General features: G+C 62.3%; 1 protein-coding gene and 2 long non-coding RNA genes across 5 annotated transcripts; 1 reads left to right on the forward strand and 2 right to left on the reverse strand.

Moving 5' to 3' along the window:
* Nucleotides 1–249: 249 nt before the first annotated feature.
* On the reverse strand, nt 250–22,875 carry ILVBL (ilvB acetolactate synthase like). The gene is given in 16 exon segments (XM_051775422.1): nt 250–976; nt 2,232–2,337; nt 2,997–3,068; nt 4,037–4,107; nt 4,907–5,076; nt 6,998–7,112; nt 11,053–11,074; nt 11,076–11,188; nt 12,460–12,596; nt 13,618–13,715; nt 14,427–14,526; nt 15,587–15,698; nt 18,109–18,247; nt 19,924–20,051; nt 20,954–21,155; nt 22,675–22,875. Coding segments are annotated over 16 exon segments (1,899 nt in total). The 5' UTR covers nt 22,780–22,875; the 3' UTR covers nt 250–767.
* On the forward strand, nt 1,116–2,307 carry LOC127464950 (uncharacterized). Of its 3 annotated transcripts, XR_007901714.1 has the most exons (4): nt 1,116–1,248; nt 1,613–1,753; nt 1,952–2,010; nt 2,190–2,307. It is a non-coding gene; the product is annotated as an uncharacterized LOC127464950 (long non-coding RNA). The 3 variants fall into 3 exon arrangements; XR_007901713.1 differs by lacking the exons at nt 1,952–2,010; nt 2,190–2,307 and adding an exon at nt 2,123–2,162; XR_007901715.1 differs by lacking the exons at nt 1,952–2,010; nt 2,190–2,307 and adding an exon at nt 2,123–2,162 and having other exon boundaries at nt 1,613–1,734.
* A 21-nt stretch (nt 22,876–22,896) lies between the features above and the next one.
* Nucleotides 22,897–24,859, reverse strand: LOC127464951 (uncharacterized). The gene is made up of 3 exons (XR_007901716.1): nt 24,296–24,859; nt 23,239–23,486; nt 22,897–22,950 (listed from the first exon to the last, which is right to left on the reverse strand). It is a non-coding gene; the product is annotated as an uncharacterized LOC127464951 (long non-coding RNA).
* Nucleotides 24,860–26,561: the final 1,702 nt, after the last annotated feature.

Here is a 26,561-nt window from a genome sequence, read left to right on the forward strand (position 1 = left end):
TTGGGGACACTTTAGGGACCTGAGTACATTTGAGGACACTTTGGGGACACTTTGGGGACACTCAGTGCAGTTTATTGGTGGCACTGGGGACACCCCTGTCCCCTCCTGTCCCCGTGTCCTCCTTGGGGACACTTTGGGGACACCCTGAGGACACTTTTGGACACCTTGGGATCACCTGGGAACACTTTAGGGACACCTGAGTACATTTGAGGACACTTTGGGGACACTTTGGGGACACTTGGGAGACACCTTGGGGATATTTGAGGACATTTGGGGACACTTTGGGGACACTTTGGGGACACTCAGTGCAGTTTATTGGTGGCACTGGGGACACCCCTGTCCCCTGCTGTCCCCTCCTGTCCCCTGCTGACCCCGTGCCCTCCTTGGGGACACTTTTGGGGCCATTAGGGGACACTTTGGGAACACTTTTGGACACTTTTGGACACTTTGGGGACACTTTGGGGACACTCAGTGCAGTTTATTGGTGGCACTGGGGACACCCCTGTCCCCTGCTGTCCCCGTGCCCTCCTTGGGGACACTTTGGGGACATTTGGGGACACTTTTGGATGCCTTGGGGACATTTGGGGACACCTGGGAACACTTTAGGGACACCTGAGTACATTTGAGGACACTTTGGGGACACTCAGTGCAGTTTATTGGTGGCACTGGGGACACCCCTGTCCCCTGCTGTCCCCTGCTGTCCCCTGCTGACCCCGTGCCCCCCTTGGGGACACTTTTGGGGCCATCTGGGTCCATGTTTGGCCCCGTCAGACGGAGATGGAGCCCTGGCGGAAGTCGGTGGGGCCGAGGAGGGCGTTGAGCAGGACGGGGTGGCCTTGGTGACACGTGGCCTGGGCCACCCTGAGCGCGGCCTCCACGCTGGCCCCGCTGGCCCCTCCGTCCCCTCCGTCCCCGCTGTCCCCTCGGGCCACCAGGAACCCGCGGCCACCCAGGGCCTCGGCCACCAGGTGGTAATCTGGGGACACAGGGGGGGACACGGGGGGGACACGGGGGGGACGGGGTGTCACCTCCTGGGGGGGACACCGGGGAGGGGGGGGTGGCCCCAGGGGTGACATGGGGACATCAGGGGTGACATGGGGACACCAGGGAGGGGGGGTGGCCCCAGGGGTGACATGGGGACATCAGGGGTGACAGGGGGACACCAGGGGTGACATGGGGACACCAGGGAGGGTGTGGTGGCCCCAAGGGTGACATGGGGACACCAGGGAGGGGGTGGTGGCCCCAAGGGTGACATGGGGACACCAGGGAGGGGGTGGTGGCCCCAGGGGTGACATGGGGACATCAGGGGTGACATGGGGACACCAGGGAAGGGGACAGGGATGACAGGAGGACACCAGGGAGGGGGTGGTGGCCCCAGGGGTGACACGGGGACAGCAGGGAGTTGGGGGTGGCCCCAAGGGTGACACAGGGACATCAGGGGTGACAGGGGGACACCAGGGAGGGGGTGGTGGCCCCAAGGGTGAGATGGGGACATCAGGGGTGACAGGGGGACACCGGGGAAGGGGACACGGATGACATGGGGACACCAGGGAGGGGGTGGTGGCCCCAGGGGTGAGATGGGGACACCAGGGAGGGCGTGGTGGCCCCAGAGGTGACATGGGGACATCAGGGGTGACAGGGGGACACCAGACATGAGTTGCTGGCCCCAAGGGTGACATGGGGACATTCTCACCTGACTGGGACAGGGCACAGCCCACGTTGCTGCCCAGGGGGGTGGCACAGGGGACAGGGGGTGGCACAGGGGACAGGGGGTGACAGAGGGCACAGGGGGGTGACAGAGGGCACAGGGGGGTGGCACAGGGGACATTCTCACCTGAGTGGGACAGGGCACAGCCCACGCTGCTGCCCAGGGGGGTGGCACAGGGGACAGGGGGGTGGTACAGGGGACAGGGGGTGGCACAGGGGACAGGGGGGCAGGGGGGTGACAGAGGGGACAGGGGGTGGCACAGGGGACAGGGGGGTGGCACAGGGGACAGGGGGCACAGGGAGGTGACAGAGGGGACAGGGGGGTGGCACAGGGGACATTCTCACCTGAGTGGGACAGGGCACAGCCCACGCTGCTGCCCAGGGGGGTGGCACAGGGGACAGGGGGGTGACACAGGTGACAGAGGGGACAGGGGGGTGACAGAGGGGACAGGGGGTGGCACAGGGGACAGGGGGTGGCACAGGGGACAGAGGGGACAGGGGGGTGGCACAGGGGACATTCTCACCTGAGTGGGACAGGGCACAGCCCACGTTGCTGCCCAGCAGTGCCACCTGCTCGCGGCTGATCTGGGTCCAACCCGCGTCGTTCCCGACCAGCGCGATCACCGGGACCTGGGGGGACATGGGGACACTCCTGGGGACAGGGGGACAGGGACAGGGACCTGGGGGGGACATGGGGACACCATCAGGGACCTGGGGGGACATGGGGACACTCCTGGGGACAGGGGGACACCAAGGGGACAGGGACAGGGACCTGGGGGGACATGGGGACACTGCTGGGGACACAGGGACACCATCAGGGACCTGGGGGGACATGGGGACACCATCAGGGACCTGGGGGGGACATGGGGACACTCCTGGGGACATGGGGGGACATGGGGACACTGCTGGGGACAGGGACAGGGACCTGGGGGGACATGGGGACACTGCTGGGGACAGGGGGACACCATCAGGGACCTGGGGGGACATGGGGACACTGCTGGGGACAGGGGGACACCATCAGGGACCTGGGGGGACATGGGGACACTGTTGGGGACAGGGACACCCTGGGATGGGGACAGGGACACCCTGGGACGGGCACAGGGACAAGGACACCCTGGGATGGGGACAGGGACACCCTGGGACGGGCACAGGGACAGGTGACACCCTGGGATGGGGACAGGGACAGGGACTGCCTGGGATGGGGACAAGGACACCCTGGGATGGGGACACCCTAGGATGGGGACAGGGACACCCAGGGCCAGGTGACACCCAGTGCCCCCCTTGGGGACCTTGTGGCGCACGAAGGTGTCGAACTCCATCAGGCTGTACCCGCACGAGCCGTCCCCGAACAGCACCCACACCTGCCAGGGGACAGTCCCCAGTGTCACCAATGTCCCCAACGTGTCCCCTTCACCCCCCCGGGACCCCCCTGTGTCCCCCCCCGTCCCTGAACAGCACCCACACCTGCCAGGGGACAGTCCCCAGTGTCACCAATGTCCCCAAATGTCCCCTTCACCCCCCGGGACCCCCCTGTGTCCCCCCCCGTCCCTGAACAGCACCCACACCTGCCAGGGGACAGTCCCCAGTGTCACCAATGTCCCCAGCGTGTCCCCTTCGCCCCCCCGAGACCCCCCTGTGTCCCCTCATGTCCCTGAACAGCACCCACACCTGCCAGGGGACAGTCCCCAGTGTCACCAATGTCCCCAGCGTGTCCCCTTCACCCCCCCGGGACCCCCCCGTGGCCCCCCCATGTCCCCCCATGTCCCCTCATGTCCCCCCCGTGTCCCCTCATGTCCCCTCATGTCCCCCCATGTCCCCCCGTGTCCCCTTCACGTCCCCTCATGTCCCCTTATGTCCCTCCCGTGTCCCCTCATGTCCCCTCATGTCCCCTCATGTCCTCCCCGTGTCCCCTCATGTCCCCCCTGTGTCCCCTCATGTCCCCCCCAACATCCCCAATGTCTCCCATATCCCAGTGTCCCCAATGCCCCCAATGTCCCCCCATGTCCCCCAATGTCCCCAATGTCCCCCCAACATCCCTACTGTCCCCAATGTCCCCAATGTCCCCAATGTCCCCAATGTCTCCAATGTCCCCAGTGTCCCCAATGTCCCCAATGTCCCCAATGTCCCCCCAATGTCCCCCCAATGTCCCCACTGTCCCCTCAATGTCCCCAGTGTCCCCAAATGTCCGCACTGTCCCCACTGTCCCCAATGTCCCCAATGTCCCCACTGTCCCCAATGTCCCCAACATCCCCAATGCCCCCAATGCCCCCAATGTCCCCAATGTCCCCTCAATGTCCCCTCAATGTCCCCCCAGTGTCCCCAGTGTCACCTCAGCCTCGGGCCGGCACAGTTTGGCCCCGAGGGCGAATCCTCCTCCGACCCCCAACGTGCCAAAGGGACCTGGGGGGGACAACGGGGACAAGGCTGGTGGCACCTGGGGGGGTGACACTGGGGGGGTGACACTGGGGGGGTGACACTGGGGGGGGTGACACTGGGGGGGGGTGACACTAGAGACACAGGGGAGGACATTGAGGGGGGATAAGGGGGGGACATGGGGGCATTGGGGACATTGGGGGGACATTTGGGACATTGGGGGGACATTGGGGAGACACTGGGGACATTGGGGGGACATTGGGGGACATTGGGGACATTGGGGGGACACTGGGGGACATGGGGACAATGGGGCCATAGGGGGACATTGGGGACACATTGGGGACATTGAGGGACATTGGGGACATTGGGGACATTGGGGGGACATTGGGGACACAATGAGGGACATGGGGGGGCATTGGGGACATTGGGGGTATTGGGGGGACACAGGGGGGATATGGGGGGACACAGGGGGATATGGGGACACCAAGAGACACAGGGGGACACTGGGGCCATGGGGGGACACTGGGGGACATGGGGGGGATATGGGGGGACACAGGAGGGGATATGGGAATACCAAGAGCCACGGGGGGACACAGGGGCCATGGGGGGACACTGGGGGGACACGGGGGGACACTGGGGGGAAAATGAGGGACATGGGGGCACATGGGGACACAGGGGCCATGGGGGGACACTGGGGGGACACGGGGGGAGAGGGGGGACATGGGGGCACATGGGGACACTGGGGTCATGGGGGGACACTGGGGGGACACAGGGGCCATGGGGGGACACCGGGGGGACACGGGGGGGGTGCCGGGGGGGTCCGTACCAGGGTCGAGCCAGGCCCGGGGCCGGCGGGGCCGCACCACGTAGGCGGCCGTGCCCACGAAGTCGCCCCCGTCGGCCACCAGGAGCCCCTCGGGGGGCAACACCCGCTCCAGGCACTGCAGCACCAGCAGCGGGTTCAGGTGCTGCGGGGGCAGCTCGGCCCCCTTGGCCCTGCGGGGAGACCCCCAAACGGGGCTGGGTCAGGGCCTGAACTGGGCTGGGTCATGGCCCCAAACTGGGCTGGGTCAGGGCCTGAACTGGGCTGGGTCAGGGCCTGAACTGGGCTGGGTCAGGGCCTGAACTGGGCTGGTTTATGGCCTAAACTGGGCTGGTTCATGGCCTAAACTGGGCTGGGTCAGGGCCTGAACTGGGCTGGGTCAGGGCCTAAACTGGGCTGGTTTGTGGCCTAAACTGGGCTGGTTTATGGCCCCAAACTGGTTTGTTTTATGGTTCCAAACTGGTTTGGTTCATGGCCTGAACTGGGCTAGGTCAGGGCCCCAAACTGGGCAGGGTCAGGGCCCCAAACTGGGCTGGGTCAGGGCCTAAACTGGGCTGGTTTGTGGCCTAAACTGGGCTGGGTCAGGGCCTGAACTGGGTTGGGTCAGGGCTTGAACTGGGTTGGGTCAGGGCTTGAACTGGGTTGGGTCATGGCCTAAACTGGGCTGGGTCAGGGCCTAAACTGGGCTGGGTCAGGGCTTGAACTGGGCTGGTTTGTGGCCTAAACTGGGCTGGGTCAGGGCCTAAACTGGTTTGGTTCATGGCCTAAACTGAGCTGGGTCAGGGCCTGAACTGGGCTGGTTTATGGCCTAAACTGGGCTGGGTCAGGGCCTGAACTGGGCTGGGTCAGGGCCTAAACTGGGCTGGTTTGTGGCCTAAACTGGGCTGGTTTATGGCCCCAAACTGGTTTGTTTTATGGTTCCAAACTGGTTTGGTTCATGGCCTAAACTGGGCTGGGTCAGGGGCTGAACTGGGCTGGTTTATGGCCTAAACTGGGCTGGTTTGTGGCCTAAACTGGGCTGGTTCATGGCCTAAATTGGGCTGGGTCAGGGCCTAAACTGGGCTGGGTCAGGGACTGAACTGGGCTGGGTCAGGGCCTAAACTGGGCTGGGTCAGGGCCCCAAACTGGGCTGGTTCATGGCCACAAACTGGTCTGGTTTATGGCCTAAACTGGGCTGGTTTATGGCCCCAAACTGGTTTGTTTTATGGTTCCAAACTGGTTGGGTTTATGGCCCCAAACTGGGCTGGTTTATGGCCCCTCCCATCCCATCCCATCCCATCCCATTTATCCCATCCCATCCCATCCCATCCATCCCATCCCATCCATCCCATCCCATTTATCCCATCCATCCCATCCATCCCATCCCATCCCATCCCATCCCATCCCATCCCATCCCATCCCATCCCATCCCATCCCATCCCATTTATCCCATTTATCCCATCCCATTTATCCCATCCCATCCATCCCATCCATCCCATCCCATCCCATTTATCCCATTTATCCCATCCCATTTATCCCATCCCATCCATCCCATCCATCCCATCCCATCCCATCCCATCCCATCCATCCCATCCCATCCCATCCCATCCCATCCCATTATCCCATCCCATCCATCCCATCCCATCCATCCCATCCCATCCCACCCCATTTATCCCATCCCATCCCATCCATCCCATCCCATTTATCCCATCCCATCCCATCCCATTTATTCCATCCCACCCCATCCCATCCCATTTATCCCATCCATCCCATCCCACCCCATCCCATCCCATCCCATCCCATCCCATCCCATCCCATCCCATCCCATCCCATCCATCCCACCCCATTTATCCCATCCCATCCCATCCCATCCCATCCCATCCCATCCCATCCCATCCCATCCCATCCCATCCCATCCCATCCAATCCCATCCCATCCCATCCCATCCCATCCCATCCATCCCATCCCATCCCATCCCATCCCATCCCATCCCATCCCATCCCATCCCATCCCATTTATCCCATCCCATCCATCCCATCCCATCCCATCCCACCCCATCCATCCCATCCCATTTATCCCATTTATCCCACCCCATTCCCACATTTCCCCCCTCACTTGTTCTCCTCCTCCTTCTCCCTCTCCCTCTCCCGGAGCGTTTCCAGCCATTCCCGGGGGCAGGAAAATCCCTGGAGCTTCCGGGAAAGAGCCAGGACGAAGGAGGCGGGGTCACCTGGGGGACCCCAAAACTCGTCACACCCCCTGCTGAGACCCCCAAACTCATCACACCTGAGACCCCCAAACTCATCACACCTGAGACCCCCAAACTCATCACAGCCCCTGCTGAGACCCCCAAACTCATCACACCTGAGACCCCCAAACTCATCACACCTGAGACCCCCAAACTCATCACAGCTGAGACCCCCAAACTCATCACAGCCCCTGCTGAGACCCCCAAACTCATCACACCTGCTGAGACCCCCAAACTCATCACACCTGAGACCCCCAAACTCATCACACCTGAGACCCCCCAAACTCATCACACCCCCTGCTGAGACCCCCAAACTCATCACACCTGAGATCCCCCAAACTCATCACACCTGAGACCCCCAAACTCATCACACCTGAGACCCCCAAACTCATCACACCTGAGACCTCCCAAACTCATCACAGCCCCTGCTGAGACCCCCAAACTCATCACACCTGAGACCCCCAAACTCATCACAGCTGAGACCCCCAAACTCATCACACCTGAGACCCCCAAACTCATCACACCTGAGACCCCCAAACTCATCACACCTGAGACCCCCAAACTCATCACACCTGAGACCCCCCAAACTCATCACACCTGAGACCCCCAAACTCATCACACCTGAGACCCCCAAACTCATCACACCTGCTGAGACCCCCAAACTCATCACACCCCCCTGCTGAGACCCCCAAACTCATCACACCTGAGACCCCCAAACTCATCACACCCCCTGCTGAGACCCCCAAACTCATCACACCTGAGACCCCCCCAAACTCATCACACCTGCTGAGACCCCCAAACTCATCACACCTGAGACCCCCAAACTCATCACACCTGAGACCCCCCCAAACTCATCACACCTGCTGAGACCCCCAAACTCATCACACCTGAGACCCCCAAACTCATCACACCTGCTGAGACTCCCAAACTCATCACAGCCCCTGCTGAGACCCCCAAACTCATCACACCTGAGACCCCCAAACTCATCACAGCTGAGACCCCCAAACTCATCACACCTGAGACCCCCAAACTCATCACACCTGCTGAGACCCCCAAACTCATCACAGCCCCTGCTGAGACCCCCAAACTCATCACACCTGCTGAGACCCCCAAACTCATCACACCTGAGACCCCCAAACTCATCACACCTGAGACCCCCCAAACTCATCACACCCCCTGCTGAGACCCCCAAACTCATCACACCTGAGATCCCCCAAACTCATCACACCTGAGACCCCCAAACTCATCACACCTGAGACCCCCAAACTCATCACACCTGAGACCTCCCAAACTCATCACAGCCCCTGCTGAGACCCCCAAACTCATCACACCTGAGACCCCCAAACTCATCACAGCTGAGACCCCCAAACTCATCACACCTGAGACCCCCAAACTCATCACACCTGAGACCCCCAAACTCATCACACCTGAGACCCCCAAACTCATCACACCTGAGACCCCCCAAACTCATCACACCTGAGACCCCCAAACTCATCACACCTGAGACCCCCAAACTCATCACACCTGCTGAGACCCCCAAACTCATCACACCCCCCTGCTGAGACCCCCAAACTCATCACACCTGAGACCCCCAAACTCATCACACCCCCTGCTGAGACCCCCAAACTCATCACACCTGAGACCCCCCCAAACTCATCACACCTGCTGAGACCCCCAAACTCATCACACCTGAGACCCCCAAACTCATCACACCTGAGACCCCCCCAAACTCATCACACCTGCTGAGACCCCCAAACTCATCACACCTGAGACCCCCAAACTCATCACACCTGCTGAGACTCCCAAACTCATCACAGCCCCTGCTGAGACCCCCAAACTCATCACACCTGAGACCCCCAAACTCATCACAGCTGAGACCCCCAAACTCATCACACCTGAGACCCCCCAAACTCATCACACCTGCTGAGACCCCCAAACTCATCACACCTGAGACCCCCAAACTCATCACACCTGCTGAGACCCCAAAACTCATCACACCTGAGACCCCCAAACTCATCACACCCCCTGCTGAGACCCCCAAACTCATCACACCTGAGACCCCCAAACTCATCACAGCTGCTGAGAACCCCAAACTCATCACACCTGAGACCCCCAAACTCATCACACCTGCTGAGACCCCCAAACTCATCACACCTGAGACCCCCAAACTCATCACACCTGCTGAGACCCCCAAACTCATCACACCTGAGACCCCCAAACTCATCACACCTGAGACCTCCCAAACTCATCACACCCCCTGCTGAGACCCCCAAACTCATCACACCTGAGATCCCCCAAACTCATCACACCTGAGACCCCCCAAACTCATCATAGTTGCTGAGACCCCCCAAACTCATCACACCCCGGGGGGGCTCTGGGGGTCTCCGGGGGGTGGTCTCAGTGGGTGGGGGTCTCCAGGGGGGGTCTGGGGGTCTCTAGGTGGGGGTCTCAGTGGGCAGGGGTCTCTGGGGAGGGGGTTCCACCCCCGGAGGGGTCTGGGGCTCTCCAGGGGGGTGGTCCCACCCCAGGGGGGTCTGGGGGTCTCCAGGGGGGTGGTCCCACCCTGGGGGGAGTCTGGGGGTCTCTGTGAGGGGGTCCCACCCATGGGTGGGGGTCTCAGCGGGTGGGGGTCTCTAGGGAGGGGGTCCCACCCCCGGAGGGGTCTGGGGCTCTCCAGGGGGGTGGTCCCACCCCAGGGGGGGTCTGGGGGTCTCCAGGGGGGTGGTTCCACCCCAGGGGGGTCTGGGGATCTCGGGGTGGGGGTCCCACCCATGGGTGGGGGTCTCAGTGGGTGGGGGTGGCCTGGGGGGGTCTGGGGGTCTCTGGGTGGGGGTCTCGGTGGGTGGGGCTCTCTGGGGAGGGGGTCCCACCCCCAGGGGGGTCTGGGGGGGTCTCTGTGCAGGGGTCCCACCCATGGGTGGGGGTCTCAGTGGGTGGGGTGGCCTGGGGGGGTCTGGGGGTCTCTGGGTGGGGGTCTCAGTGGGTGGGGCTCTCCGGGGGGGTGGTCCCAGCCGCGGGGGGGTCTGGGGGTCTCTGTGCGGGGGTCCCACCCCCGGGGGGGCTCTGGGGATCTCCGGGGGGGTGGTCCCACCCCGGGGGGCTCTGGGGCTCTCTGTGGAGGGGGTCCCACCCTCAGGGGGGGTCTGAGGGTCTCCGGGGGGGTGGTCCCACCCCCGGGGGGCTCTGGGGGTCTCTGGGTGGGGGTCTCAGTGGGTGGGGCTCTCCGGGGGGGTGGTCCCACCCCGGGGGGGGTCTGGGGGTCTCTGGGTGGGGGTCTCAGTGGGTGGGGGTCTCTGGGGAGGGGGTCCCACCCCGAGGTGGACTTTGGGGGTCTCTGGGGGTGGGTGGTCCCAGCCTGGGGAGGGTCTTCGGGTCTTTGGGGGGGTGGTCTCACCCCCAGGGGGGGTCTTGGGGGTCTCTGGGTGGGGGTCTCAGTGGGCGGGGCTCTCTAGGGGGGTGGTCCCACCCCCAGGGGGGTCTGGGGGTCTCCAGGGGGGTGGTCCCACCCCAGGGGGGAGTCTGGGGGTCTCTGTGCGGGGGTCCCACCCATGGGTGGGGGTCTCAGTGGGTGGGGCTCTCTGGGGGGGTGGTCCCACCCCCGGGGGGGCTCTGGGGGTCTCCGGGGAGGGGGTCCCACCCCCAGGGGATCTGGGGCTCTCCAAGGGGGTGGTCCCACCCCAGGGGGGTCTGGGGGTCTTCGGGGAGGGGGTCCCACCCCCAGGGGATCTGGGGCTCTCCAAGGGGGTGGTCCCACCCCAGGGGGGTCTGGGGGTCTCTGGGGAGGTGGTCCCACCCCCAGGGGGGGTGTGGGGGTCTGTGGGTGGGGGTCTCAGTGGGTGGGGCTCTCTGGGGAGGGGGTCCCACCCCCGGGGGGCTCTGGGGGTCTCTGGGGAGGGATTCCCAGCCCCGGGGGGGGTCTCACCTTGCACGGCCAGCCGGGGGGGTCCAGAAGACCCCCGCGTTCCGCAGCAGCTGCTCCCGGTCCCGGTTCACGGCCACGACGGCGGCGCCGCGGCCGAACAGGCGCCCGTAGGACAGGCGGAAATCACACACCGAGCCTGGGGGGGACAGGGGGGGTCAGGGACCCCCAAAACACCCCCGGGACAGGCGGAAATCACACACCGAGCCTGGGGGGCAAAGGGGGGGTCAGGGACCCCCAAAACACCCCCGGGACAGGCGGAAATCACACACCGAGCCTGGGGGGGACAGGGGGGGGTCAGGGACCCCCAAAACACCCCCGGGACACCCCCAGAACACCCCCAGGACAGGCGGAAATCACACACCGAGCCTGGGGGGGACAGGGGGGGTCAGGGACCCCCAAAACACCCCCAGGACAGGTGGAAATCACACACCGAGCCTGGGGGGGACAGGGGGGGTCAGGGACCCCCAAAACATCCCCAGAACACCCCCAAAACACCCCCGGGACACCCCCAGGACACCCCAGAACACCCCCAGAACACCCCCGGAATACCCCCGGGACAGGCAGAAATCACACACCGAGCCTGGGGGGCACAGGGGGGGTCAGGGACCCCCAAAACACCCCCGGAAATCACACACCGAGTCTGGGGGGCAAAGGGGGGGGTCAGGGACCCCCAAAACACCCCCAGGACACCCCCGGGACAGACGGAAATCACACACCGAGCCTGGGGGGGGGCAAAGGGGGGGTCAGGGACCCCCGGGACATCCCCGGGACACCCCCGGGACACCCCCAGAACACCCCCAGACCCCCTGAACACCCCCCAAAACACCCACTGAACACCCCCCACCCACCCTCAGACCCCCGGAACACCCCCCAAAACATCCCCAGACCCCCTGACCACCCCCCACCCACCCCCAGACCCCCTGAACACCCCCCAAAACACCCCCAGACCCCCTGAACACCCCCCAGAACCCCCCCAGGTTCCCCCCAAACACCCCCAGACCCCCTGAACACCCCCCAAAACACCCCCAGACTCCCCCCAAAACACCCCCAGACCCCCTGAACACCCCCCAAAACACTCCCAGACCCCCCCAAAACACCCCCAGACCCCCTGAACACCCCCCAAAACATCCCCAGACCCCCTGACCACCCCCCACCCACCCCCAGACCCCCTGAACACCCCCCAAAACACCCCCAGACCCCCTGAACACCCCCCAGAACCCCCCCAGGTTCCCCCCAAACACCCCCAGACCCCCTGAACACCCCCCAAAACACCCCCAGACTCCCCCCAAAACACCCCCAGACCCCCTGAACACTCCCCAAAACACTCCCAGACCCCCCCAAAACCCCCCCAGACCCCCTGAACACCCCCAGAGCCCCCCCAGCCCCCCCTAACCCCCCCGTGGGTACCGGCGAGCAGCACCAGGTCCGCGTCCCTCAGGGCCTCGCGGCGCCGGTGCCGCAGCAGGAGGGGGCTCTCGGGGGGCAGCAGCCCCCGGGCGGCCCCCCCCAGGTAACAGGGGGTGCCCAGGGACTCCAGCGCCGACCTGGGGGGGGGCAGGGGGGCAAATTGGGCTCGCTTTGGGGTCCCAAATTGGCTCGGTTTGGCCCCAAACTTGGGGTCTCAAAGTGGCTCAGTTTGGTCCCAAACTTGGCTCTATTTGGGGTCCCAAACTGGCTCAGTTTGGTCCCAAACTGGTTTGGTTTGGGGTTCCAAACTGGCTCTATTTGGGGTCCCAAACTGGCTTGGTTTGGCCCCAAACTGGTTTGGTTTGGGGTTCCAAACTGGCTCAGTTTGGGATCTCAAACTGGCTCCATTTGGGGTCCCAAACTGGCTCAGTTTGGCCCCAAACTGGTTTGGTTTGGGGTTCCAAACTGGCTCCGTTTGGAGTCCCAAATTGGCTCCATTTGGGGTCCCAAACTGGCTCCATTTGGGGCCTCAAACCGGCTCCATTTGGGTCCCAAACAGGTTCCATTTGGGGCCTCAAACCAGCTCCATTTGGGTCCCAAACTGGCTCCATTTGGGGCCCCAAATTGGCTCAGTTTGGCCCCAAACTGGCTCCATTTGGTGTCCCAAACTAGGCTCAGTTTGGGATCCCAAACTGGCTCAGTTTGGTCCCAAACTGGTTTGGTTTGGGATCTCAAACTGGCTCAGACTGGGGTCCCAAACTGGCTCCGTTTGGGGTCCCAAACTGGCTCCATTTGGGGTCCCAAATTTGGCTCTGTTTGATCCCAAACTAGTTCCATTGGGGTCCCAAACTGGCTCAGTTTGGCCCCAAACCTGGCCCAGTTTGGGGTCCTAAACTTGGCTCGGTTTAGCCCTAAACCAGCTCGGTTTGGCCCCAAACTGGTTTGGTTTGGGATCCCAAATTTGGCTCAATTTGGCCCTAAACTTGGCCCAGTTTGGCCCCAAACTGGTTCGGTTTAGCCCTAGACCGGCTCAGTTGGGGCTCCAAACTGGCTCTAACTGGCCCCAGACCAGTTCCTATGTCCCAACCCAGCCCAGTCCAGTCCAGTCCAGCCCAGCCCATCCCAGTCCAGCCCAGTCCATCCCAGTCCAGGCCTCACCGCAGCTCCTCAGCCGGGGTGGGGGGCAGCAGGGCCTGGCTGCCCACCAGGATCAGGGGCCTGCAGGCCCGGCTTAACAGCTCGGCACAGCTCTGCACCTGCACCAAAACAGCCTGGATTAACCCCAAACCCGGCTTAGACAGCCCCTAAACCCAGTTTAACAGCCCAGATTAGCCCCAAACCCAGTTTAGACAGCCCCTAAACACAGTTTAGACAGCCCCTAAACCCAGTTTAACAGCCCAGATTAGCCCCAAACCCGGTTTAGACAGCCCCTAAACCCGGTTTAGACAGCCCCTAAACCCGGTTTAACAGCCCCTAAACCCGGTTTAACAGCCTGGATAAGCCCCAAATCCGGTTTAGACAGCCCCTAAACCCAGTTTAGACAGCCCCTAAACCCATTTTAACAGCCCAGATTAGCCCCAAACCCAGTTTAGACAGCCCCTAAACCCAGTTTAACAGCCCCTAAACCCAGTTTAACAGCCCCTAAACCCAGTTTAACAGCCTGGATAAGCCCCAAATCCGGTTTAGACAGCCCCTAAACCCAGTTTAGACAGCCCCTAAACCCAGTTTAACAGCCCAGATTAACCCCAAACCCGGCTCAGTCAGCCAATCCTAAACCTGCCCCCCCCCAAACCCCACAGACCCCCCCAAATCCCCCCCCCAACCCATCCCAAACCCTCCCCAAACCCCCCAACCCGCCCCCACCTTCCACTGCAGGGTCCCCCCAAACCCCCCCCAAACCCCTCCCAACCCCGTCCCCGCCCCCAGACCCCCCAAAATCCCCCCCCGGGGTCCCCCCCGGGCCCCACCTGGTCCGGGGTGGCCAAGGGGACGGTGACGGGCAGGGGGGTCACGGCCCGGGGCTCCCAGGCCCCCGCAAACAGGTTGTGCAGGTAGTTCTGCAGGTACCTGGGCCGGGTTTGGGGGGCTGGCTTAGACCCAGACGGGCTCAGCTGAGCCCCCAGACCAGCCCAGTTTAACCCCAAACTGAGCCCCCAAACCGAGCCCCCAAACCAGCCCAGTTTAACCCCAAACTGAGCCCCCAGACCAGCCCAGTTTAACCCCAAACTGGCTCAGCTGAGCCCCCAGACCAGCCCAGTTTAACCCCAAACCAGCCCAGTTTAACCCCAAACTGAGCCCCCAGACCAGCCCAGTTTAACCCCAAACCAGCCCAGTTTAACCCCAAACCGAGCCCCCAAACCAGCCCAGTTTAACCCAAAACCAGCCCAGTTTAACTCCAAACTGAGCCCCCAAACCAGCCCAGTTTAACCCCAAACTGGCTCAGCTGAGCCCCCAAACCAGCCCAGTTTAACCCCAGACTGAGACCCCAAACTGAGCCCCCAAACCAGTCCGGTTTAACCCCAAACTGAGCCCCCAAACCAGCCCAGTTTAACCCCAAACTGAGCCCCCAAACCAGCCCAGTTTAACCCCAAACTGAGCCCCCAAACCAGCCCAGTTTAACCCCAAACCAGCCCAGTTTAACCCCAAACTGAGACCCCAAACTGAGCCCCCAAACCAGCCCAGTTTAACCCCAAACCAGCCCAGTTTAACCCCAAACCAGCCCAATTTAACCCAACCCAGCCCAGTTTAACCCCAACCCAGCCCAGTTCAACCCCAAACCAGCCCAGTTCAACCCCAACCAGCCCAGATTAACCCCAACCCAGCCCAGATTAACCCCAACCCAGCCCAGTTTAACCCCAACCCAGCCCAGTTTAACCCCAAACCAGCCCAGTTTAACCCCAACCCAGCCCAGTTTAACCCCAACCCAGCCCAGTTTAGCCCCAAATGGACCCAGTTTTACCCCAAACCAACCCAGTTTAACCCCAAATCAACCCAGTTGACCCCCAACCCAGCCCAGTTTAAGCCCAGCCTGGCCCAGTTTAGCCCCAAATGGGTCCAGTTCAACCCCAAACCAGCCCAGTTGACCCCCAACCCAGCCCAGTTTAAGCCCAGTCCGTCCCAGTCTCACCAGTGCACGACCTTCCCGCGCAGCCCCCGGGGCCCGCGGGCCCCCCCGAGCTCCCTCTGCACCACGTGGAAGGGGTACAGGACGTCGATGGGCAGCTCCACGAACACGGGGCCTGCCAGGGGACCCCAAAAACCACCTCAGGACCCCAAAAACCGCCTCAGAAACCCCAAAAACCCCCTGGAACCCCAAAAACCCTCCTTGGGACCCCAGAAACCACCTCAGAAACCCCAAAAACCGTCCCAGGGGTTATTTTTGGGGTCCCTCACCGGGGGTCCCGCTCTGGGCGGCCGCGATGGCCCCGCGCAGGGTGGGGACGATGTCCCCATAGGGGTAATTTTTGGGGTTATTTTTGGGGTTTTTCCCCCCATAGGGTTAATTTTTGGGGTTTTTCCCCCCCAGGGATTATTTTTGGGGTTTCCCTCCCCCATAGGGTTAATTTTTGGGGTTAATTTTGGGGTTCCCTCCCCCATAGGGGTTATTTTGGGGTTATTTTTGGGGTCCCTCACCGGGGGTCCCGTTCTGGGCGGCGGCGATGGCCCCGCGCAGGGTGGGGACGATGTCCCATAGGGTTAATGTTTGGGGTTATTTTTTGGGGTTTTTCCCCCCATAGGGTTAATGTTTGGGGTTATTTTTGGGGTTTTTCCCTCCCAGGGGTTATTTTTGGGGTTTTTCCCCCCCAGAGTTATTTTTGGGGTCCCTCACCGGGGGTCCCGCTCTGGGCGGCGGCGATGGCCCCGCGCAGGGTGGGGACGATGTCCCCATAAGGTTAATGTTTAGGGTTAATTTTTGGGGTTTTTCCCCCCCAGGGTTATTTTTGGGGTCCCAGGGGTTATTTTTGGGGTTTTTCCCCCCCAGGGTCATTTTTGGGGTCCCTCACCGGGGGTCCCGCTCTGGGCAGCCGCGATGGCCCCGCGCAGGGTGGGGACGATGTCCCCATAGGGGTAATTTTTGGGGTTATTTTTGGGGTTTGTCCCCCCCAGGGTTATTTTTGGGGTTATTTTTGGGGTCCCAGGGTCATTTTTGGGGTCCCTCACCGGGGGTCCCGCTCTGGGCGGCGGCGATGGCCCCGCGCAGGGTGGGGACGATGTCCCCATAGGGGTAATTTTTGGGGTTTCCCTCCCCATAGGGTTATTTTTAGGGTTATTTTGGGGGTGTCCCCCCCATAGGATTAATTTTAGGGTTATTTTCGGGGTCCCTCACCGGGGGTCCCGCTCTGGGCGGCCGCGATGGCCCCGCGCAGGGTGGGGACGATGTCCCCATAGGGGTAATTTTTGGGGTTATTTTTGGGGTTTTTCCCTCCCAGGGTTATTTTTGGGGTTCCCTCCCTCATAGGATTAATTTTAGGGTTATTTTCGGGTTCCCTCACCGGGGGTCCCGCTCTGGGCAGCCGCAATGGCCCCGCGCAGGGAGGGGACGATGTCCCCATAGGGGTAATTTTTGGGGTTATTTTTGGGGTTTGTCCCCCCCAGGGTTATTTTTGGGGTTATTTTTGGGGTCCCAGGGTCATTTTTGGGGTCCCTCACCGGGGGTCCCGCTCTGGGCGGCGGCGATGGCCCCGCGCAGGGTGGGGACGATGTCCCCATAGGGGTAATTTTTGGGGTTTCCCTCCCCATAGGGTTATTTTTAGGGTTATTTTGGGGGTGTCCCCCCCATAGGATTAATTTTAGGGTTATTTTCGGGGTCCCTCACCGGGGGTCCCGCTCTGGGCGGCCGCGATGGCCCCGCGCAGGGTGGGGACGATGTCCCCATAGGGGTAATTTTTGGGGTTATTTTTGGGGTTTTTCCCTCCCAGGGTTATTTTTGGGGTTCCCTCCCTCATAGGATTAATTTTAGGGTTATTTTCGGGTTCCCTCACCGGGGGTCCCGCTCTGGGCAGCCGCAATGGCCCCGCGCAGGGAGGGGACGATGTCCCCATAGGGGTAATTTTTGGGGTTATTTTTGGGGTTTGTCCCCCCCAGGGTTATTTTTGGGGTTATTTTTGGGGTCCCAGGGTCATTTTTGGGGTCCCTCACCGGGGGTCCCGCTCTGGGCGGCGGCGATGGCCCCGCGCAGGGTGGGGACGATGTCCCCATAGGGGTAATTTTTGGGGTTTCCCTCCCCATAGGGTTATTTTTAGGGTTATTTTGGGGGTGTCCCCCCCATAGGATTAATTTTAGGGTTATTTTCGGGGTCCCTCACCGGGGGTCCCGCTCTGGGCGGCGGCGATGGCCCCGCGCAGGGTGGGGACGATGTCCCCATAGGGGTTATTTTTGGGGTTATTTTTTGGGGTTTTTCCCCCCCAGGGATTATTTTTGGGGTTCCCTCCCCCCAGGGGTTATTTTTGGGGTTATTTTTGGGGTCCCTCACCGGGGGTCCCGCTCTGGGCGGCCGTGATGGCCCCGCGCAGGGTGGGGACGATGTCCCCATAGGGGTAATTTTTGGGGTTATTTTTGGGGTTTTTCCCTCCCAGGGTTATTTTTGGGGTCCCAGGGGTTATTTTTGGGGGTTTTTCCCCCCCCAGGGTTATTTTTGGGGTCCCTCACCGGGGGTCCCGCTCTGGGCGGCGGCGATGGCCCCGCGCAGGGTGGGGACGATGTCCCGCACGGTCCCCACGGACACGCAGACCTTGCAGAGGGTCCGGAAGAGCGAGAGCTGCTCGATGTCCTGCAGAGCCCCCCGGCCCTGGGGGGACACGGCGGGAAGGGGGGGATTAACTGGGAATGGGGGGATTAACTGGGAATGGGGGGATTAACTGGGAATGGGGGGATCAGGTGGGAATGGTGGGATTAACTGGGAAGGGTGGGATTAACTGGGAATGGTGGGATTAACTGGGAATGGGGGGATGAGGAGGGAATGGGGGGATTAACTGGGAATGGGGGGATTAACTGGGAAGGGTGGGATTAACTGGGAATGTTGGGATCAGCAGGGAATGGTGGGTGGGTTTGGGGTGATTTTGGGGTGGGTTTGGGGCAGGTTTGGGGCAGTTTTGGGGTGGCTTTTGGGATGATTTTGGGGTGGCTTTTGGGATGATTTTGGGGTGGTTTGGGGGCAGTTTTGGGGTGGGTTTTGGGGTGGATTTTGGGGTGGTTTTTGGGGCGGTTTTTGGGGTGTGTTTTTCAGGCAGTTTTGGGGTGAGTTTTGGGGCAGTTTTGGGGTGGGCTTTTGGGATGACTTTGGGGTGGGTTTTGGGGCAGTTTTGGGGTGGGTTTTGGGGTGGATTTTGGGGTGGCTTTTGGGATGATTTTGGGGTGGGTTTGGGGTGGGTTTGGGGTGGTTTTGGGGTGGGTTTGGGGTGGTTTTGGGGTGGGTTTGGGGTGGTTTTGGGGTGGGTTTGGGGTGGTTTTGGGGTGGATTTGGGCAGTTTTGGGGCAGTTTTGGGGCAGTTTTGGGATGATTTTGGGGTGGTTTTTGGGATGATTTTGGGGTGGTTTTGAGGCAGTTTGAGGGTGGGCTTTTGGGATGATTTTGGGGTGGTTTTGGGGCGGTTCTGGGGTGATTTTGGGGTGTTTTTTTGGGATGATTTTGGGGTGTGTTTGGGGTAGTTTTGGGGTGGGCTTTTGGAATGATTTTGGGGTGGTTTTTTGGATGATTTTGGGGTGGGTTTGGGGTGGGTTTGGGGATGATTTTGGGGTGTTTTTGGGGTAGTTTTGGGGTGGGTTTTGGGATGATTTTGGGGTGGTTTTTGGGATGATTTTGGGGTAGTTTTGGGGCAGTTTTGGGGTGGGCTTTTGGGATGATTTTGGGGTGGTTTTGGGATGATTTTGGGGTGGTTTTTTGGATGATTTTGGGGCGGGTTTGGGGCAGGTTTGGGGTGGGTTTTTGGGATGATTTTGGGGTGGTTTTTGGGGCAGTTTTGGGGTGGTTCTGGGATGATTTTGGGGTGGTTTTGGGATGATTTTGGGGTGGTTTTTTGGATGATTTTGGGGTGGGTTTGGGGCAGGTTTGGGGTGGGCTTTTGGGATGATTTTGGGGTGGTTTTTGGGGCAGTTTTGGGGTGGTTCTGGGATGATTTTGGGGTGGTTTTGGGGTGGGTTTTGGGATGATTTTGGGGTGGGTTTTTGGGGAGTTTTTGGGGCAGGTTTGGGGCAGGTTTGGGGCAGTTTTGGGATGATTTTGGATGATTTTGGGGTGGGGTTTTGGGGCGTTTTCGGGGTGGGTTTTTGGGGCGTTTTCAGGGTGGTTTTTGGGATGATTTTGGGGTGTTTTTGGGGCAGTTTCGGGGTGGGCTTTTGGGATGATTTTGGGGTGTTTTTTGGGATGATTTTGGGGTGGTTTTTGGGATGATTTTGGGGTGGTTTGGGGGCAGTTTTGGGGCAGCTTTGGGGCTGGTTTTGGGGTGTTTTTTGGGGCGTGCCCACCTTCTGGAGGGAGGCGGCCGCCCCGCCCAGCAGCAGCAGGGGGGACTCGGCCATCTGGGCGTTCTTGACGGCCGTCACCGCGTTGGTGACGCCGGGGCCGGCGGTGACGGCGGCGACGCCGATGCGACCTGGGGGGGGGGGGAGAGGGTGAGTTTGAGGGTTCTGGGGTCAAACGGGACCCCACCAAGGTGGGACACCCCAAAACCCTTCACCCACTGGGCCATGGGGTCACCTCCTCATCCTGACCCCACCAGAGATCCCAAATCATCTTCAGAGGGAGACAAAACCCACCCTGGAAGGACCTTGGACACCCCCAAAGTCATTGAAACCTTCTCGGCTCAACCAGGAGCCACCAAGGTGGGACACCCCAAAACCCTCCACCCACTGGGCCATGGGGTCACCTCCTTGCCCTGACCGCAGGGCAAGAGATCCCAAATCATCTTCAGGGGGGACAAAACCCACCCTGGAAGGACCTTGGACACCCCCAATGTCTTTGGAACCTTCTCAGCTCAACCAGGAGCCACCAGGGTGGGACATCCTAAAACCCTCCACCCACTGGGCCATGGGGTCACCTCCTCGTCCTGACCCCACCAGAGATCCCAAATCATCTTCAGGGGGGGACAAAACCCACCCTGGAAGGATCCTGGAGACCCCCAAAGTCTTTGGAACCTTCTTGGAGAGCAACGAGGTGGGTTCTGGGGTCAACCAGGAGCCACCAAGGTGGGACACCCCCCAACGGGGCCATGGGGTCACCTCCTTGTCCTGACCCTCTCAGAGATCCCAAATCATCTTCAGGGGGGGACAAAACCCACCCTGGAAGGACCCCAGAGAGCAACGAGGTGGGTTCTGGGGTCAACCAGGAGCCACCAAGGTGGGACACCCCCCAACGGGGCCATGGGGTCACCTCCTTGCCCTGACCCCACCAGAGCTCCCAAATCCTTTCCAGGGGGGCACAACCGGGGTCCTGGCCGCCCCCAAAGCCCCCAGACCCCCCCTGACCACCCCCCCGGGGAAGGCGCCGGCGCCTCACCGGAGAGCCGGGACACGGCGTCGGCGGCGAAGACGGCGGTGGCCTCGTGGCGCGTGTCCACCACGCGGATGCCCAGCTTCTCGCAGGCCACCAGCACGGGCGAGATGTGCCCGCCGGGCAGGGCGAAGAGGAACCGCACCCCGTGCGCCCGCAGCACCTCGGCCACCAGCTCCCCGCCGTGCCGGGGGCTACCGGGGTCCGCCTGGGGGGGCAGGGGGGGTCACTGACCCTTTGGGGACAGGGATAGAGCCCCCCATGACCCCAGTGTCCCCCCAGTGTCCCACCAGTGTCCCATCAGTGTCCCACCAGCTCCCCGCCGTGCCGGGGGCTACCGGGGTCCGCCTGGGGGGGCAGGGGGGGACAGGGGGGGTCACCAACACTTGGGGACAAGGATAGAGCACCCCAATGTCCCCAGTGTCCCCCCAGTGTCCCCCCAGTGTCCCACCAGCTCCCCGCCGTGCTGGGGGCTACCGGGGTCTGCCTGGGGGGGCAGGGGGGGTCACTGACCCTTTGGGGACAGGGATAGGGCCCCTCAATGTCCCCAGTGTGTCCCCAGTGTCCCCCCAGTGACCCCAGTGTCCCCCCAGTGTCCCACCAGCTCCCCGCCGTGCCGGGGGCTACCGGGGTCCGCCTGGGGGGGTAGGGGGGTCACTGACCCTTTGGGGACAGGGATAGAGCCCCCCATGACCCCAGTGTCCCCCCAGTGTCCCACCAGTGTCCCCCCAGTGTCCCACCAGCTCCCCGCCGTGCCGGGGGCTACCGGGGTCCGCCTGGGGGGGCAGGGGGGGACAGGGGGGGTCACCAACACTTGGGGACAAGGATAGAGCACCCCAATGTCCCCAGTGTCCCCCCAGTGTCCCCAGTGTCCCATCAGTGTCCCACCAGCTCCCCGCCGTGCTGGGGGCTACCGGGGTCCGCCTGGGGGGGCAGGGGGGGTCACTGACCCTTTGGGGACAGGGATAGGGCCCCTCAATGTCCCCAGTGTGTCCCCAGTGTCCCCCCAGTGACCCCAGTGTCCTCCCAGTGACCCCAGTGTCCCCCCAGTGTCCCACCAGCTCCCCGCCGTGCCGGGGGCTACCGGGGTCCGCCTGGGGGGGCAGGGGGGGACAGGGGGGTCACCGACCCTTTGGGGACAAGGATAGAGCCCCCCATGACCCCCGTGTGTCCCACCAGTGTCCCCCCATGTCCCCAATGTCCCCCCAACATCCCCAATGTCCCCAATGCCCCCCCAATGTCCCCAAAATGCCCCCAATGTCCCCAATACCCCCCCATGTCCCCAATGTCCCCAATGCCCCCCCATGTCTCCAGTGTCCCCCCAATGTCCCCCCAATGTCCCCAAAATGCCCCAATGTCCCCAATGCCCCCCCAATGTCCCCCAATGTCCCCAATGTCCCCCCAATGTCCCCAAAATGCCCCAATGTCCCCAATGCCCCCCCAATGTCCCCCAATGTCCCCAATGTCCCCCCAATGCCCCCCAATGTCCCCCCAATGTCCCCCAATGTCCCCAATGCCCCCCCAATGTCCCCCAATGTCCCCAATGTGTCCCCAATGTCCCCAATGTGTCCCCAATGTCCCCCCAATGTCCCCCAATGTCCCCAATGTCCCCCCAATGTCCCCCCAATGTCCCCAATGTCCCCCCAATGTCCCCCAATGACCCCCAATGTCCCCCCAATGCCCCCAAAATCCCCCCAACATTCCCAAAATCCCCCCCGTGCCCCGACCTTGTGGCGCAGGCGATAGAGGAGCCCCCAGTGCCGGGCCAGCCCGAGCAGCACCGCGGCCACCAACCCGGCACAGGCCCAGCCCAGCCCGGCCAGCAGCTCCATGGGAACGTTGGGAACGGGACACGGCCCCGGGAACGGGACCCACGGCACCTGGAACGGGAGAGATGGAGTTGGGAAGGGGAGAAATGGGATTGGGAATGGGAGAAATGGGACTGGGATGGGAGAAATGGGACTGGGATGGGAGAAATGGGACTGGGAAGGGGATAAATGGGACTGGGAAGGGGATAAATGGGACTGGGATGGGAGAGATGGGACTGGGATGGGAGAAATGGGACTGGAATGGGAGAAATGGGACTGGGAATGGGAGAGATGGGACTGGGATGGGAGAAATGGGACTGGGATGGGAGAGATGGGACTGGGATGGGAGAAATGGGACCTGGAATGGGAGAGATGGGACCTGGAATGGGAGAGATGGGACCTGGAATGGGATAAATGGGACTGGGATGGGAGAAATGGGACCTGGAATGGGAGAGATGGGACCTGGAATGGGAGAGATGGGACCTGGAATGGGATAAATGGGACTGGGATGGGAGAAATGGGACTGGGATGGGAGAAATGGGACTGGGATGGGAGAAATGGGACTGGGAATGGGAGAGATGGGACTGGGAAGGGGAGAGATGGGACTGGGAAGGGGATAAATGGGACTGGGAATGGGAGAGATGGGACTGGGAATGGGATAAATGGGACTGGGAATGGGAGAGATGGAGTTGGGAATGGGAGAGATGGAGTTGGGAAGGGGAGAAATGGGACTGTGATGGGAGAAATGGGACTGGGATGGGAGAAATGGGACTGGGAATGGGAGAAATGGGACTGGGAATGGGAGAAATGGGACTGGGAATGGGAGAAATGGGACTGGGATGGGAGAAATGGGACCTGGAACGGGATAAATGGGATTGGGATGGGAGAGATGGGACCTGGAATGGGAGAAATGGGACTGGGAATGGGAGAAATGGGACTGGGAATGGGATAAAGGGCACTGGGAATGGGATAAATGGGACTGGGAATGGGAGAGATGGAGTTGGGAATGGGAGAGATGGAGTTGGGAAGGGGAGAAATGGGACTGTGATGGGAGAAATGGGACTGGGATGGGAGAAATGGGACTGGGAATGGGAGAAATGGGACTGGGAATGGGATAAAGGGCACTGGGAATGGGATAAATGGGACTGGGAATGGGAGAGATGGGACTGGGAATGGGATAAATGGGACTGGGAATGGGATAAATGGGACCTGGAATGGGAGAAATGGGACTGGGATGAGAGAGATGGGACTGGGAAGGGGATAAATGGGACTGGGAAGGGGATAAATGGGACTGGGATGGGAGAAATGGGACTGGGAATGGGAGAAATGGGACTGGGAATGGGATAAATGGCACTGGGATGGGAGAAATGGCACTGGGATGGGAGAGATGGCACTGGGATGGGAGAAATGGGACTGGGAATGGGATAAATCCCACTGGGAATGGAATAAATCACACTGGAAATGGGAGAAATGGCACTGGGATGGGAGAAATGGCACTGGGAATGGGATAAATCACACTGGGAATGGGAGAAATGGGAACTGGGAATGGGATAAATCACACTGGGAATGGGATAAAGGGCACTGGGAATGGGAGTTGAACCAGTTTAACTAATCCCGGTCCAACCGGGTTCCCGCGCCTCCAGGCCAGCGCCGGCCCCGCCCACCTCATTTGCATAATGAGCCCTAACGAGGCGTCCCAGCGCGATCCCTGCCCCGGGGGGGGGGACCGATCCCAACCCCCTTCCCGATCATCCCGAACATTCCCGGGGGCGGGGCCGCCCCACCCGGAATTCCTGCCCCGAATTCCTGCCCCGAATTAATTCCTGCCTTCTCTGCCCTTAAACCCCGAGGGCAAAGGGGGCAAAAAAAACCCCAAAAAACCTGAAAAAAGCTGGAATTTGGGCAAAACTGCCCCGGTTTGGGGGATTTTGGGAGGGGGCGGGGCCGGTACCTGCTGGTGAGGGTGGCAGGAGGTGACAACGGGCCCGGGGACAAGATCCCTGATTGTCCCCTTTGTCCCCAAAGCCACCCTGTCCCCTCCCACTGCTGGGACCCCCCCCCGGGTCTCCTCCTGTCCCACGAGCCCCCAAATTCCCCCCTTCGTTCCCAGGACCCCCCCAGGTCTCCCCCTGTCCAACGACGTCCCAAAATCCCCCCGCCTTTCCCAGGACCCCCCCAGGTCTCCTCCCCCTGTCCCACGACCCCCCCAAATTCCCCCCCGTTCCCAGGACCCCCCCCGGGTCTCCCCCCATCCCACGACCCCCCCAAATTCTTCCCCCTTTCCCAGGACCCCCCCGGCTCTCCCCCTGTCCCACGACCCCCCCAAATTCCTCCCCCTTTCCCAGGACCCCCCCGGTCTCCCCCCATCCCACGACCCCCCCAAATTCCCCCCCTTTCCCATCACCCCCCGAGGTGTCCCCCTGTCCCACGACCCCCCCAAATTCTTCCCCTTTCCCAGGACCCCCCCGGGTCTCCCCCTGTCCCACGAGCCCCCCAAAATTCTCCCCCCTTTCCCAGGACCCCCCCCAGGTGTCCCCCTGTCCCACGACCCCCTCCCCAGGACCCTCCCCTGTTCCTGTGTCCCCCCCCTCCCACTGCCGGGACCCCCCCGGGTCTCCCCCTGTCCCACGAACCCCCAAATTCCCTCCCCCTTTCCCAGGACCCCTCCCAGGTGTCCCCCCATCCCACGACCCCCCCAAATTCCCCCCCTTTCCCATCACCCCCCGAGGTCTCCCCCTGTCCCACGACCCCCCCAAATTCCTCCCCCGTTCCCAGGACCCCCCCGGGTCTCCCCCGTGTCCCACAACCCCCCCCCCATATTTGGGGACCCCTCTGAACCCCCCCCGGACCCCCCTCACCTTTCCCTTCCCCTCCCGGAAGCCCCGCGCGCCGCTTGGCCCCGCCCACACCTGACGCCCACGCCCACATTAAACCACGCCCCCCATCTGACCCCGCCTCCCCGCCCCACCCACCGGGGTCACGTGACTCGCCCACCGCGCCGTTCTCGTCTCGCGGCCGGTTCTTGTGACGTCATCGGCCTGCGCCCTCTCATCACTTGGGAGGGCGGCGTTGATTGGCGGAAAGCGCGGAGGGGGCGGGGCCTCGCAGGGCTCTGAGGAGGTGGGAGGGGAGGGGTCTCGGGGTCCTCGGGGGGGGGGCCCGGGGAATCTTGGGGGGCTTTTTGGGGGTCCCGAGGGGGCTCCAAGGAGGTCCCGGTGTCCTCGTGGGGAGGGGGCGGGGTCTGGGCGGGGTCCCGGCGTCATCCTGGGGGTTTTTGGGGGTCCCCGGGGAGATCCCGCTGTCCCTGGAGGGAGCTCCGGGGGGGTCTCGGTGTCTCTGGGGGGTCCCCGGGGTGTCCTCGGGGTGTTCCCCCCCCTGGCCGGGGGTCCCGTCCCTTCCCCTCCCTCCATTTCCCGGCCCCGCCACAACTTTATGAATGGACCGCCGGGCCCCGCCCCCTCCCGCGCTGATTGGTTCCCTTCTACCTCCAGCCCCCGCCCCTTCCCGCGCTGATTGGTTCGCTTCTCCCGCCTGGCCCCGCCTTCCTCCCGCACTGATTGGTTCGCTTCTACTTCCAGGCCCCGCCTCCTTCCGCGCTGATTGGTTCGCTTCTCCCGCCTGGCCCCGCCTCCCTCCCGCGCTGATTGGTTCGCTTCTTCTGCCTGGCCCCGCCCCCTCCCGCGGTGATTGACGGCGGGCGAGGCCGCGGCGGCCAATGGGAGGGGGAGGGCGTGGCCTGACCGCCCGCGGCGCCTTAAAGGGGCCGCGCCCCTTATTTTGGGGGGGGCGGCACAGACCCACGTGGG

Source organism: Manacus candei, unplaced genomic scaffold (assembly GCF_025592945.1).
Source record: "Manacus candei isolate 608988 ecotype Guabito, Panama unplaced genomic scaffold, ASM2559294v1 h1tg000297l, whole genome shotgun sequence".
In the NCBI taxonomy this organism is placed as follows: Eukaryota; Metazoa; Chordata; class Aves; order Passeriformes; family Pipridae; genus Manacus; species Manacus candei.